This window comes from Lycium ferocissimum, chromosome 4, assembly GCF_029784015.1.
Source record: "Lycium ferocissimum isolate CSIRO_LF1 chromosome 4, AGI_CSIRO_Lferr_CH_V1, whole genome shotgun sequence".
NCBI classification, from domain to species: Eukaryota; Viridiplantae; Streptophyta; class Magnoliopsida; order Solanales; family Solanaceae; genus Lycium; species Lycium ferocissimum.
The window spans coordinates 40,874,913-40,890,782 of NC_081345.1; the positions used below are offsets into that span (position 1 = coordinate 40,874,913).

Sequence of the window (15,870 nt, forward strand, 5' to 3'; positions counted from 1 at the left end):
ACTTCTCAAGCTAAACACTTTTCAGAGATTTTTCCTCCATCTGAAGGCACTGTTCTGTTATCCTCGTAATCCCACTGAGATGCGTCAATCAAATTAGTAATGATCTTATAACATTGTTATCGGGGAGTTGGGATGTTAAAAGAGTGTTTATTGTATGGGAGATCTCAGGTGTGAAGAAAGCTCGTCTGGTATCTTAAGGTTGCATTCAAACAGGATTTTGGTGATTATTGACTTGGTCCTGATTGAAGGCGGTGGGCAATGTTGTGCAATTCCCCCATCATTTACTGTAGCAGATGTTTCATTCATGGAGCAGTAAGTGCTTGTTCCGTACCGGCTGGAAATCCCAGTGGGTTTTCTTGCTGTATAAGACCTTGATAAAATGGCGGTGTTTCAGAGGTGGTAATTTATTTCAGTTTTTTGGTTTAGCATTTGAGCTTTTCTTTTCTCTGCCGAGGAAATGAAATGGGTACTATGAATGGAAATTTAAGATTTGTTTAGCCTTAACGTAGTATACAGTTCGAACCAAATAATCATCTTATGACAGACGGAACAAAGAAGGTAGAAAAATTCATGTGTGAACCTACATCTACTACGGGGCTGAGGTTGTAGTCTGGCAGTGTAAACTACGCCCTTGCAAAACTTGCAATGATGATTCTAGCTTGTTGTAAACTTAGAATTTTCACTGCAAGGTTTATCTAGCTTCTTGCCTTTTTGTCTAGAGCTCAACTTGAAACACTTGTTATACCTGTAAAATTAAATTGAATTTTGCTTAGCATGCATGTAAAGATTATTAGTTACGCAATGTGCTTAACTTCACACTGCTAAAAGAAGTGAATGACAATATTATCAAAAGATATAAAAAAGATGTTTAATCTGTTTACAGATGGCGTAGTTTTGTCAGAGAATTGTCCTTCACGTACATTAGGATGGAATTACGTGTACACTACAGTTTCGTTACTGCATTTGATGGACCATTAATCATTATCTTTTCTCACCATAGTTCATTAGTCATGAACTCAGCAACTACTTTTCAGTCCTATAAATTCCTTTAAAGTCAATATCTTGTGACAATCCTTCGTAACAAAATTTTCCTGAAAAGAATTGGGTTTCAGTCATAAGTCTGTTAGAAGTATTACGATTTTGTCCGTTACAATTGTTGTCCCAAAGGAGCCTTTGGTTGCAACACACGTCCTTTTCACAAACTTTATTTAATAAAGGGAAAAGGGTCAAAAATACTTCTTTGGAAAAATTTAAAAATATTATAGAGCTTATTTTGGGTCGAAAATACATAAATCCTTAAAGTTTTCAAATATATCACTGTCTTGATGGAAATTATCCTCCAAAATAACTTTGAAATCATTTTAAACCGCTCCATCATTTAAACCAAAGGGGCAGCTAAATAATAACACATAAGATCAAGTTTTCCTCGATTCCCTCAAACTTCAAACCTACGTGTTGGGGGAATAAGGGGATCTTATGGGTTATGTTTAGTTGGGTCAACTTTAAATGATGGGCCATGATTTAGATCAAAATGATTTGAAGTTATTTTGGAGGATAATTCCGTCTCAAAACTTTGCCTATATTTGAAAACTTTAAGGATGAGAGGGTATTTTTGATCCGAAATAAGTTTGGAGGATATTTTTAGCCATTTTTCCAAAGTAGAGGGGTATTTTTGACCCTTTCCCTTTAATAAATTTATTAATATAGGACTCTTTGTATAGAAGTTGTCCATTCAAGCGAATAAGGTCGACGCATGGTTTGAAGGCAAGCATGGACAGTGCTGAACTTCGATCCCACGGTTGGGTGCTGAAAAAGGCTAGGAACTGAAGTTCACATTAAACAAAAAAAAGTTATTTCCTCGTTTGTAACATATTACTAGGTTGTCAACATGTTACAATAGGTAATAGTTCGAAATTGGATATTGCAAAGAATTTTTATACCCTGCTTTCAACGTAAAACCTTGTTAATGCGATTTCGTCTCCTCTGATTTTTTCAAATTATCATGTAGTTGAGATATTTGACATTGATAGGTAAGATCTTCATAGTTACTCGATAAAGCGTAGTTAGGATTGTGATCTAACAGTTATGATCAAATTTTACTGATAGGGAAACCCAAAATATAAAAAGATAACCACACAAAAAAATTATGGGGATTTAACATATAGTAGATATATAAATAATCTCTTTACCTATCCCATACCATGCAATTTTTCAACAAAACGTTGGACAAAGTTAGCTCCTCAGCTAGATAAATTACCCCTAAACTTAAATTCCCAATATTCTCATCTTACCATGTGGCTTCTTTTAAGGTAAAGGATTCAGCCATACAATCTCTAATTTCTACTATGAACTCCTAGATTTATTTAACGCGTACTAGTTTTTCAGGGAGCTAAACAAGTTAAAATAACAAGACGGGGGAAAAAACATATAAAAGGAAGAGATAGAGAAAAGCAGAACCATTTAAAATTAGGAGGAAAGTAATCCAACAAGCTAGCCTAATATGACGGATATCTGTTCAATTATCCACATTTCTATATAGCAGATCCAACTTACCTTCGTGTCTAACAATCTGAACAAAACTAACACTAATTGTTTCACCAAAATTCTTCCCATGCTTTCCATTTTCACCGAACTTACCTCATTTGCTTCTTCAATCAATAGTTTGTGTAACAAAAATGGTAAAACGAAAAGTTTCAGCTTCGGCTGGATTAGTCCAAGGTCGTTATCGTCAAGAAGTATTTATATGTCAATTTTCTGATATGATAAGTTCCAAGGGATGTATATGGTCTGGTGGTGACCCCTTTTCTTTTAGTTTGCCACTAGTATTAGCCCAATTGATTTTCATTTTCTTTGTTACAAGAATTACTTTTGCCCTCATAAGACCTCTTAAACAAAGTATGGTCAGTGCACAACTTATTGTAAGCTCCTGTATTCTCTTAACATTATATAAGAGCACCTAAGAATTCTCTTAGTACTTGTATCCCAAAATTCATGCAATCGAAGTGGATTCTGGATTTGGATTTGACGAGTTCAAGAACTAAATCTAATGTCCTCTTGAAATGGAATTGAAATATAATATTTCTTGAAGTTTTAGTAATTTTTCACATATATATGTCTATGTTCTGTATCGAAAATACTGAGTTTAATTGAACTTGTTGTTTATAGGTTGTATCTGCCTCTTGATACCTAACAATTCTATTAGAACTTGTGTCGAGTGGATTAAATATTTAAATTTGACGAGTTCAAGAGCTAAAACCAATACCCTTTTAAAATGCTTTGAAACATAGTATTTCTTGAAGTTTTACTACTTTTTCACCTGTATATGTGTATGTTCTTCACTTCTTTGTCTAAAATATTGGGTTTTGGTTGAACTTGTTATTTACAGGCTGCATCTAAATACCTGATATTGTATTACTCGCAGAAATAGGATCTAGGATTTTAACTTGATGGGTTCAATCTTTAATGTTTTTTTAGCATTAAACAAACTGTACTTTTGAAACTATGGGTTCAGAATTAAATTTTTGTTGAAATGTTTGTTATCGTACTTATATATCTAAAATATTGGTTTCGATTTAAGCTGTTATTTATAGGCTGCATTTGCCTCTGACACTTTGTGTTGCAAAATTTATATTATCATTATTGTTTGTCTAAAACAGGCTGGTATTTTCTTGGGGCGATCAGGCTTAGGTCGTAACCGCGATTTTTCAACCATGATTTTTCGACCAGGAGGCAGGATGGTACTACAAACAATTGCAGATCTCGGTTTCATGTTTCATGTTTTTGTTCTTGGAGTTCATGTTGATCCAACAATGGTGAGAAGAGCGGGAAGAAACGCGATGCTAATTGGCGCTTCCTGTTTTGCTCTGCCTTTTGCACTCGGCGGATTAGCCAGTTATACATTACCTCAATTGGCTATCATTGATGACGCGACAGCGCATTTCCTGCCTTTCATAGCCGTACTTAACTCTGCTTCATTCTTTCCGGTAATCACTAGCCTTCTTGGTGACCTTAAGATTCTAAATTCTGAAATTGGTAGAATAGCCACATTGGCCTCCTTGGTTAATGATGCTTGTATATATGTCGTTTCCATACTTGTAACGACAGTAAATGCGTCAACAAGTTATAACAAGTGGAACGGAGCGTTGTCTATCGCATGGATAGGCACGTTCCTGATAGTAATCATATTTGTTGTTAGGCCGTTTGTGAAACATGTTGCTAGGACTATACCTGAAAGAGGGGCTATGAGGGAAAGCCAATTTCTAATAATAGCTGTGTTAGCTTTGATCTGTGGATTTGTCACGGAGTCTCTTGGACAACCTGCTGCTCTTGGTACTTTTGTTTTGGGCATGGTGGTGCCACAGGGACCGCCTTTGGGCTCGTCTTTGGTTTACAGGATCGATACTTTATGCACTGGATTGTTGCTTCCTGCTAAGTTTGCTATCAGTGGTTTGACATTGGACATATTTGCCCTAGGAAAAGGAAAGAGTCTTTTAGGCGTCGAACTAGTGATCTTATTAGGATATTTTGGTAAGTTTGCTGGCACTCTTGTTCCAGCAGTTCATTTCGGGGTTTCCTTCCGAGATGCAGTCCCTCTTGCTCTCATCATGTGTAGCAAAGGAATTATTGAGGCGTCCCTGTATATCGGCTTCAAGGATACCGGAGTACGCATCCTATTTCCTCTCTTTTCTATGATTATATAACGTTTTGCACGAGCAATGTATTAAACCTGTTATAGCATTTATAGTCAGACCTCTCTTTAACAACCACCCTATATTGCAACATTTTATTATAACAAGCAAGTGTTTTCTAGACCTGATTTTTATGTTATATTGTACCTCTCTATAATAGCATTATACTTGTAACAAGAACATCCATCATTGTAACAATCCAATTTTTTGTAAATTATCCCTCTATAACAACCTTTCTCAAATATTAGTTGATTTTATTGTACTATTTCTCACATTGTTCCGGTAATTTGTCAATAACAATTGTTATAGGTGTATAGCAACCTACTGCTATAAAAGCAAAAAAATATCAGAACGAACGAGATTGTTATAGAGAGGTTTGAGTGTATTTAGCATGTTACTAGTTCCATTGTTTATGGATATTACATGAAAAATTCCTTAGAGGTTAAACTCGATTACTAAAAGCATACAAGTTACTTACATTTCTCTTGTTTGGTTATCTGCAGGTAATAACAAATGAAGCATATGCGCTTTTGTTAATCACAATGCTGGTCCTAACAGGAATTATGAGACCTTTAATTTGGTACCTCTATGATCCATCAAGAAGGTACTTAGGCTACAGAACAAATAGCATACAACATTTGGATCCGACCAGTGAGCTTCGGATACAAGTATGTATTCACAACGAAGATAATGTCCCGAGCATAGTCAATCTTCTCGAAGCCTCCAATGCCTCCAGAAGGAGACCGATTGCAGTGTTTGTTCTTAATCTAATGGAGCTCAAAGGCAGCGCGGCCGCTTTACTGGTGCCAACTCATAATAGAAAGGGGAAAGCGAAACTCAAGTCTCTGCCAAGCAGAACAGAACATATATCGAACGCATTCAACATTCTCGCGCATAGAAATCAAGGCTCTATGGCCGTACAACACTTCACATCAATCGTTCCGTATGCCACTATGCACGATGACATATGTACAGTCGCGGTGGATAAAGGTGTCAATATTGTGATCATCCCGTTCCACAAGCAGTGGGCTATTGATGGAACAGTAGGAGCCAATTTCCCTGCAATTAGGATGGTGAACCAACAGGTAGGAGTGTCAAATGGGTGCCTTGGGCTGAATTTGGGGTGGTCAAAATGGGCTGAGTTAATAACTGGCCTAAAAGTTACCGGGGCTTAAATGGGTTGGGTTAAATTGGGCTAAAAAGTGGGTCAGAACCCAACCCGCCCAATTCTAAGTATTAATTTCTTTGTTTGTTCTTTATAATTTTTAGTATCTAACAAAACTATTTTTTTTAATTATCGCTATATATAACATATAAAATAAAACAAAAAATGTCTTTTTGAAAATATTTTGACAAGATTTCTCGCAGGTCAGCTTGGACTATATATTAGCCCAATTTTTTGATGGGCTCGAGTGGGTTGGCTGACTAATAAATGGGGGGTCAATGAGAACCCCAAACTTGGGCCGGTTTGGCGGATCATGTTTTCATGGGCTAATTTTGCCGCCTCTATCAACAGGTAATCCATAAAGCGCCTTGCTCAGTTGGGATCCTAGTTGATCGAGGTCAATTAGCAGATAACCAACAAATCTTGTTTGGTCATTCTTTTTTCCGCGTCACAATGCTTTACCTTGGCGGTCCTGATGATGATGAGGCGCTGGCCTATTGCTGCAGGATGCTAGGGCATCCCCACATAAGCGTGAATCTCGTCTGGCTCAGACATTCGAGTGACAAGTTGGACAAGAGTATGGATTCGGATATGATGCATTGGTTCAAGAGTAATAATATGGATGCAGGGAGGGTTAGTTACAAAGAAGAAATGGTGAGTGATGCAGTGGGGACGACTCAGGTTCTTCGTTCACTCGAGGACAATTGTGATCTTTGTATAGTTGGTAGAGATCACGAACACTACTCCGAGTTAACACTAGGGATTAACGAATGGATCGAGTGTCCTGAACTAGGATTTATTGGTGACATGTTAGCGACTTCGGATTATAGTTTTTCATTGCTGGTTGTGCAACAAATACCACCAGGGACTGAGTTTATAAACATCCAGGCCCTGAAGCCTGTTTCTAGCAGTTTTTATTCGGCTTCAGGAAAATATAGTCAGCATTCTGGTGTTGGCTCATTTGGCTAGCAGTTGTATTAGTTGTCTTCTTTGATCAATGCCAAAAATGTAGAAAATAGGTTGATGGATAGACAAATAGAAAAGAATGCTCCTTCTCTGCAATATAAAAAAGGAACAGCTCGGTGCATGAAACATACTGCATTCACGCAGGTTCAGGGAAATGTCGCACTCCAAGCAGAGGCGGATCTAGAATTTGATGGTGGCGGGTGCCACAATTTTCTTCAATATACATCTTATTAGGAACGTGTATTTGCGTCGGGTCGATCTCTTTTTAGTTTATTCGGGTCAACTTAATAGGTTTTTTTTTATTTGCAAATATGAAAATTACATCTCAAAAATCAAGAAACGAACATAATTAGCATCTTAAACAAGGAATCACACCCATTAACAACAGAAGTAAAGTTAACATTTTCATCAAGAGACTTGCATCTCTTATGTATATGAAAAAATGAATTTGCATAAGTAAAATAACATCTTTAATAAGGGAATTACATCAATCAAAATAAGAAAAATAATAGAAAAACTCTTCAAAAGGTAAATACACACCATAAGTAAATGTAGAATTAGATAAACTACAAGTTCTAAAAATAAATCATAAATTTTATGTTTTTTTTTAAGCAGTACTTACGAAATTTCCATCACAATTTAAGTAGTAAAGTGATTTAAATTAAATTTAACAATTCTAGAATAGCATAAATTTTTATAATGCACTCCCTGCGTCCATCTTTATTTGTCAATTATACTAAAAATATATGTTCACTTTTACTTGTAAGTTATATAGTTTGAAAAATCAAGAGATAATTTACCATTTTATACCTATTTTATCCTTATTATTAAGTACTTTAATTCATTTCTCATTTTATTTATTGCTTATTAAGAGTGTCCCAAGTCAAATATAGACAAGTAAACATGGGCGGAGGGAGTAATAAACAAAAGAAATTATATAAAAAAAAAATGAATGGAATTTTGATCTCAATCCAAAATTCCCATTGACAACCAAGTTTTTGGATTTAAATACTCACAGATTTGAGATTAAGAGGAATACTTAATTTAAGGGATTTTTAAGTTTCTATTTGAGTGTTCTCGCTAGAGATCACAAATAAAATAATAGAAAAGTGGAAAGGTAATATAAATAATAAAAAGATAAATAGAAAATTGGGAGAGCTGAAAAGGGAATTACTGGTACAAAAGAAGTAAAAAGCACAAAGAAAAACGGGAGTTAAAAAATGTTCAAGATAGATTCAAACTTGTGTCAGTCAGCCATGACACCTTTGTCTAATTTATGACTGGGGGTGACAGGATTAAATATTTAACCTAATTTAAGCAAATTACAACATAAATATATAAAAAATTTATTAATCTAGGGGGTGCCATGCCACCCCAACCCTAAAGGGTGGATTCGCCCCTGGATTTGAGATTAAGAGAAATACTTAATTTAAGGGATTTTGAAGTTTCTATTTGTGTGTTCTCGCTAGAGATCACAGATAAAATAATAGAAAAGTGAAAAGGCAATATAAATAATAAAAAAAATAAATAGAAAATCGGGAGAGCCGAAAAGGGAATTACTGGTACAAAGGAAGTAAAAAACACAAAGAAAAACGAGAGTTGAAAAATGTTCAAGATAGATTCAAACTTGTATCTACCAGCTGTGGCACCTTTGTCTAATTTATGACTGGGGGTGGCAGGATCAAATATTTAACCTAATTTAAACAAATCACTAACATAAATATATAAAAAATTTATTAATCTAGGGGATGCCATGCCACCCCCGCCTTAAAGGTGGATCCGCCCTTGACTCCAAGGACCAAGGGGTATTATGTATTATATATGTGACAAAATTGTATGAAGAGATTAGGAAGCACAAAGTTCAAGTTAACTCTTATGTGTAACGAAGGTATTCACTACTCAGTGTAATTGAACTTGTTGCAGAGGGCTACTTGCCTTATTTTTCAGGTTACTAACTTCACGTTTTGTGTATAATTACTTGCGGTTAGCTTTTATGTGACCTGATAGTGTAAAATAAAATCATCATGTATTGAAGTTAAACTCATTCTCGTTTCCCAAATTGGCCATTTTCCCCCTATTGACTTCTTATCCAAAGCAGGTGATTATTCATTCTTTTTCTATTCACTACAACAATTACGTCTCAATCTCAAACAAGTTGGGATCGTTGTTCTATTCATTCTTGCAAAAATAAATAATGACAAGTGAAAGTAAATACAAAATCATAACTTGTCTCAATTGAATCACTGCATTAACTAATCTATTGAATTTAAGCAGTTCACTCCAGTTCCCAAGCATTTGAATTATTTCTGTTTTCCTTTTTTCATTAAAAGCCTGAATTTGATCACCTGTCTCAATATAAATGCTGAGAGTTGTATAGTTTCCAGAAAAAAAATGACTCCTCTCAATGGCATGTTTCCTTCTTGTAATTCTACAGCTTTTATGTATTTTCTCAACCACTTGCACTGCCCCGCATACCAAAATTCCCTGCTATTCTTTGCCTTTGGTGATTCATTGCTAGATTCTGCCAATAACAATTTTTTCCTAACTTTATTTCAACCCAATCATCTACCCTATGGGCAGTCCTTTCCGGATCAAATCCCAACTGGGAGATTTTCTAATGGAAAACTCAAACTCAGAATTTTTGGCTATATCCCTAAAATCAAAGATACTATTCCTCTATTGCTTGACCCAAAATTACCAGTCAGTGAACTCAGAACGGGTGTCAATTTTGCTTCCACAGGTAGAGACGGATTGATCTTATATGTTATGGACTTGAGTTGAACTCAATATTTTCGATCCGAAAGAAAAGGGAATGGCTCGGCTATCCCACCTAGCCAAGCCAAAAAAGTAGATAAGATATAAATTAGATAAAAGGAGATGGAAAAAAAAAAAAAAAAGGAATACTTAAGCTGATTCCAAGTTTTTTTTTCCTGCAGATAGTACTGTGTGACTATCTGATCCTTCTTTTTTTTTTTTTTTGGGTTTAATCATTTGGTAACTGAAGTGTATTGTTCTGATTAATTCAAATTCATGTCAGGTATTACAAGAAGTCACTAAACTATCTTATGCACTAAAACTACTAAAATATTATTCGTAAATCGTAACATAAAAAATAATCAATTTTGTCTTAGTATCACAGAAAGTCACTAAACTATTTTTTGTAACAAAAAAATCATTCAACTTTGTCCAAGTATTTTTTTTGTTACCAACAAAAAAAAAAAAAAAAGTTAAGTGATTTTAGTTAGGTAAAAATAAAGTTGAGTAATCATTTATGAATTCAACTCCTACTATTGGTTGGGGGAGGGAATAAAGCATTCACTACAAGAAGTTAGCCGTTCCCAAAGTTCGAACGCAAAATCCCTACTCAGGGATGAAAGGATTCCAACCTCTCATCATACCTTGATATTTCTTTTTCTTGTTCTTGTATGGAGTGACAAATACGCTGCAAATATGAGCAGTTGTACACTTGTACTATAGTAGATATAATATTTTCTCTAAATACTTTTGGTAGTTAGTTGGCAGGCTGCCTAAACCCGTATAATGAAAGTGAAGTTGCACACTTTAATGATTGAGGGATTGGCTGAATCTAATAAAGCTTGTTAACCACTCCCTCGTACATAAGCTTAGGTTGAATTTGTGAGCTGTTTCAGTTAGCAAAGATACAATTACTTGACAAAATTTCACGTTATCGCTTTATTATGATAATTATTTTGTTGTACATATGTCATGGTAATTTTTGCACTCGTTCCTCGCACTAATATAGATCTCATCATAATTAATGCAATATTTTTATCGCAAAGGAAAATTCACGTTATAACTTGTAGTAATTAATTAGACTATATGAGGTCATTAGTTGCTTATAGGTGTTTTTAAGGCATGATCTATAAGTAGGAATTGGAAGGCATGATCTATAAGTAGGAATTGGTCATACCTGCATACTAACTCACGGAATTATATAACCTATTCAAATAGCTGTAAATTTTTGAAAACTAAGCAGACGACTATTTCTACTCTGGAAGAATGTTCCATAGGCTTTTTTTTGTCAACAAGTTGAGTCAACCATAGATGGTATCAGTAGAATGAATATTTTGTTATAAATATTATTATAATATTGTGATGTCTATCTTTAGGAGAAATTTTAGGGTTTGATAGGGTTTGTGACTTTGGCACCAAGTCAATTCTCTCCTATAAATAGAGGTTCTCTTCATTGTATTTCATCCCTTCAAGAGAAATAAGAACTCTCCCCTCTTCTCTCTTTCTCCACAATATTCTTCTTGCTTGCTTTATTATTTTATAACACGTTATCAGCACGAGACTCTGCCATTTTGAGTTTAATTTTCTATCTAGCTCGTTGTGCAATTAATTACACGAGTGAAAGATTATCAACAAGATGTTATGATATTAGCGAAGAAGCTCTGGTCTTTGCTAACTATAAGGCTCACAGGTATAAGATCTTGCAGTGCTTCATATTAGCAGCAATTGCTCCGAAAGCCAGGTGAGTAAATTATTACTCCACTTGTTTTTAATCTTGTTATACTAATGATATCACTTTGTTGGATTCATCGGATCGAGACAACCTAATTAGTTCTAGACCATTTATGCCTCAAAGTGTTCTGAAGAACAATATTGTTATGAGGGATTATGGTGTTAATTTTATATCCCTTAAATGACTAAGAATGAGAGTTTACAAGACACTCGAAATGATAATATTTATTAAATATCGTTATGATTAAATTTATTTATGTCTATGACCACCAGAAGTGGGATTATTTTTATGGGCTTATTGTTAGGACTAAATATGTATGCCCCGATTTGCTCTGAAGTAGCAATATCTTAAAAGAAATTCTAAGCTATCACAATTTGATATGCTTATGGCACACGTTCGGATGATTGTGTTCCATTTACGAAGAATGGGAACTTTTGATATAAGCTATAAATATAGATCCATTCCCTGAAGTGAATGTGATGATATGTAGTAAAGCCTATATATAAATATAAACGTGCATTTGATTGTGAAAATATCACTCACCTCCAGAAGAGGTAGAATAATTGAAAAAAATAAAAATAAAAAAAAATTCTATGATTTACTCCTGAAGTAGTAAACTCAGAAATCTACTCTTGAAGTAGCAAACTCAAAAATCTGCTCCCGAAGTAGTAGTAAATCTGAAATTTGCTCCTAAAACATTAAATCGAAACTTACTCCCGAAGTAGTAAGACTCAGAAAATAAAGCGGATAAATATTATCCTATTTTTGTACATGTTTTTACTTTGGAAACGAATTGTCAAGTACTAATCTTGGTTGAATTTAGACGTATTGGACCTAATATCAAACTATGGAAGTCGTAGGACAAAGTACATGCCGTTGAAATATATCGTGGTTGAAAGTGTCCAACCGTTTCAATTCAATATCTTGATATCAATTGCAATTCTCAAAATCCTTTGGTTTCAAACGTCAAATTTATACTATATTTGGAATTGGCTAAGGGTTTTATGTGGAATTTTTGAAATTGATATAATATCTATATTTGTTAAAAGGAAAAGGCATACGATTAGCCTTATTTTTATTTGCGATGGAACTCATAAATTGCCTTCTTTCACTATATTAAACGGGAATATATTTTTGTCCCTTCCCTTTGCTAGTTTGGTCATATTATGAGAACTTATTCACTGTTGATTATTAATTTGGTATTATATGCATGTTTATGGAAAGTAAGTTGTTAGCAATTTGTGGCGGATATAATTAGTTAACTAGAGATTTTAAAGTTGTCAGCATTCGAAAATTACTAACATGTCTTGGTATTATGTAACTTACTACTAAGGAATTGTTCTATATGTATTTTGGTGGTCTAGAAGTATCAGTATAACTTTTGATAAGTAGAAAAAGTTTGGGAAATATATTAAAGCGGATTATACATATTGAAAATTATGTATAAAGCTCATCTAAATGACCAAGTTTTATTCTCTGAAGTGAATGAAGAAATACCACAACACACCTCCTGATGAGATAAAATAACAAAGGATACATATGTTATTTTGTGGTATGAAGATCATTGCTACACGTACCTGTCGTATGTCAAATCATCTTGGATACTTTTATTATATATCGTTCCAAGGCAAATGAAAAAGATTTTGTAGAATATTTTCTATTATAACCACATTGATAGCATGATTAGTTGTTATTGATTTCCCTGAAGGAAATAACAAATTCATGTATTTTCTTGTCAAGGATGTAATATTTATGTGGTCATCATTAAGATACGAAATATTCAGATGTTTATAGTGAATCTCCCTGAAGGAGATGTTTGAAATACTGAAGTTTAGAACATAATGTTTACTTTTCGTTATTATGAATTTATTATCTTTAAATGTAAATTAGTCCACTGTCTTCTTACATGACATCGGAAAGATCTAATCAAATTCTCTTTCATGACACTAGCAGTGTCTAAGCAATATGTGGTAGTACAAAATTAATGATCAAGGTCCAGAAGAGCCTAATTATTTGTCTACAAGAATCATGACACCAGTAGTGTCCGAACAATATGTGATTATGGAGAATAAATTAAAGGCTCCTGAAGAGCTTATATACTATTATGTCATTCATTCTTGATTGTAATATACAAAATTGTTATGATCGAAACCCAAGTTGTAGTAAACCCAAAGTTTACTAAAGTAAATAGCTATCATATTGAAGCTATAAATGATTGGAGGACTAAATATCTTCAAAATATCATAGTGGAAAAGAAATATGAATATGAAAGGTTACTCGATTTGTACAACAAATATAAGCATGATGAATTGCATGCCACAATAAACCGAAGTTTATTGGTACAAAAATAATTCATGTCATAGTAAACCGAAGTTTACTAAAACAAATAGCATATGGCATGGTAAACTCGAAGTTTACTAGTATAGATAATTTTATCAGTTGGCATGAGCAATTTGGCCATCCGATTCAAATATGATGTGCAGCTTGAATATTCGACATATATCGAAGAACTTGAAGATTCTTCAAGAATTTATTTGTGTTGCTTATTCTCATGATGAGTTTATTATGCTGGCTAATGTTGGGATTGAATCCCTAAATTCTGAAAAAATATAAGGTGAATATGGGCCCGTTCACCTGTTATGTGATGTCTTAAATAGATGCATCGATAAGACAGTCACATGTGCGTTTATTGTCAACTTACAATTTGACATATGCAAAGTTACTTGCTCAAAAACGATTGAGTTGAGAACGCAATTTTCAGATTATGTAATCAAGATAATTCATCTTGTTAATGCTAGTTTGTACCAAGGTTTGGTTTGGTGTTGAATGCCTCCGATAAATAGCTAAACCATTGCTTATGAGAACAAAGCTTCACGTGGTGGTCTGAGATATGATATATTGTATACAACATCATTTGTATGCTTCAGACCAATAAATTATGATAATTCTCCCTTCAAAATTGGTTCAGGGTTAGGAACCAGATATTTCCATTTAACCGTTTTTTTTGTGGGGTATATGATTAATTAATCTACCATGATGCACAAAGATGAATTCCCCTAAAGAAGATGGGATATATGTTAGTTTTTCTAACATAAGGGGGAGAGAATAAGCAGCTGAGGAATATGTTATGAATTATCATTAGTGTGATCCTCATTCAAAAGATAATTCAACTCAAATGCCAGAAGCATTTGCTAACCCAAAATTAATTTCTAATTTCAGCTGTAAAATGCTCCTATTAAATTCATGTCCACGAAGGACGAGTCTACGTATGCATAAAGCGTGGTAGACTAATCGGTTCCAAACGCAATAATCATTGAAAAGAAAGAGGAGCAAATGATTAATGATCATTATAAGGAGGCAATGTGCTCTTGAAGAGCCTTCGACATAACACTTCATGAAACCTCATGAGAGGTTTAGGTACCTAAAAATAATGGAAGTGATGAGATCTCAATAAGTTATGTCACATTGCGAACCGATACAAATGATATATCGTCGACGATATCTTTGGTACAATATAGCGCAATATTGTAAAAGATTGTGAGGATCTAAATTCTATGTCTATTAAAGCATGCTAACATAGAAATTATTATCAAGTGAAATGACGCATCTTGGTAAGCGTAAAGCTTATTGGACTTCTGTGTCCAGACACCAGAAGATGTCACATATTTAAATAGAAATAGATGTTGTCACAACTTATATGAATTACTTGACAAAACTATATGAAAATTCCTGAAGAATTTTAAATGCCTGAAGCATATACAAGTTGTAGAAATTTGTTCATAATTCTTATATGAATTAAACAAGGTGAGCGCGATTTTATCACCTTAATGAATATTTACTGACTAAGGGCACAAATGACTCTATTTATCCTTACGTCTTTGTAAAAATCAAAATCTGTCATATTGGTTAGTGCAAGTTGGTAACTTAAAAATTATTGAAACTCTTGAAGAGTTTTCAAAAGAAATAGATTATCTGCTGAAAGAAGTTGAAATGAGAAACTTGCGGATTTTTTGGTCCTGAAGTGCCATATCTTTATGCAATTAATGCATTTATATATTTTGCTATGACTATGGGGGATTATAGTCATACGATGTTGTTCTACATGACAATCAAGTCATATAAAGATAACATCTGTTTATAAAGCAAGTCAGGAATGCACTTGGAGTGATTTCAATAATATTATATACCAATACAACTCTATTCAAAGATCAAGATGCGCCAAAGATACATTGCCCAACTAAAGAGAGGATTCATAAAAGCACAAGACATGTTTCACCAAAGTTGTTCTTTACATGAGCTCCGAAGAATGGTGATTTCAACGTGCAAGAGATTTGCTCGAGCGATAATATGACTGATTTATTCACCAAGTCTCTACCAATTGCAACTTTCGAGAAGATGGTGCACAAGATTGAGATGTGAAGATTCAAGTTTTTGGATTGAAGTTCTCATCAGGGAGAGTTAATACGCGTTGTACTCTTTTTCCCTTTCAAGGTTTTTGTCCCACTGGGTTTTTCCTTGTAAGGTTTTTAATGAGGCAACCAAATAGCGTATTATTAAAATGTGTA

General features: G+C 34.2%; 1 protein-coding gene across 1 annotated transcript; it reads left to right on the forward strand.

The window, feature by feature from the left end:
• The first annotated feature begins 2,163 nt into the window (after positions 1-2,163).
• LOC132052942 (cation/H(+) antiporter 14-like) lies at positions 2,164-7,290 on the forward strand. Its single transcript, XM_059444690.1, has 4 exons — positions 2,164-2,918; positions 3,657-4,661; positions 5,192-5,773; positions 6,205-7,290. The coding sequence occupies exons 1-4, from the start codon at positions 2,676-2,678 to the stop codon at positions 6,820-6,822; spliced, it is 2,448 nt and encodes an 815-aa protein (XP_059300673.1). The 5' UTR covers positions 2,164-2,675; the 3' UTR covers positions 6,823-7,290.
• The last annotated feature ends 8,580 nt before the right edge of the window (positions 7,291-15,870 follow it).

Excerpts from the sequence above, each read along its gene's own strand:
- LOC132052942 (XM_059444690.1), top strand. The coding sequence starts at position 2,676 with ATGGTAAAACGAAAAGTTTCAGCTTCGGCTGGATTAGTCCAAGGTCGT. Across the intron at positions 4,662-5,191 it reads TCGGCTTCAAGGATACCGGA|GTAATAACAAATGAAGCATA; the intron begins GTACGCATCCTA and ends GGTTATCTGCAG. Across the intron at positions 5,774-6,204 it reads TTAGGATGGTGAACCAACAG|GTAATCCATAAAGCGCCTTG; the intron begins GTAGGAGTGTCA and ends CTCTATCAACAG.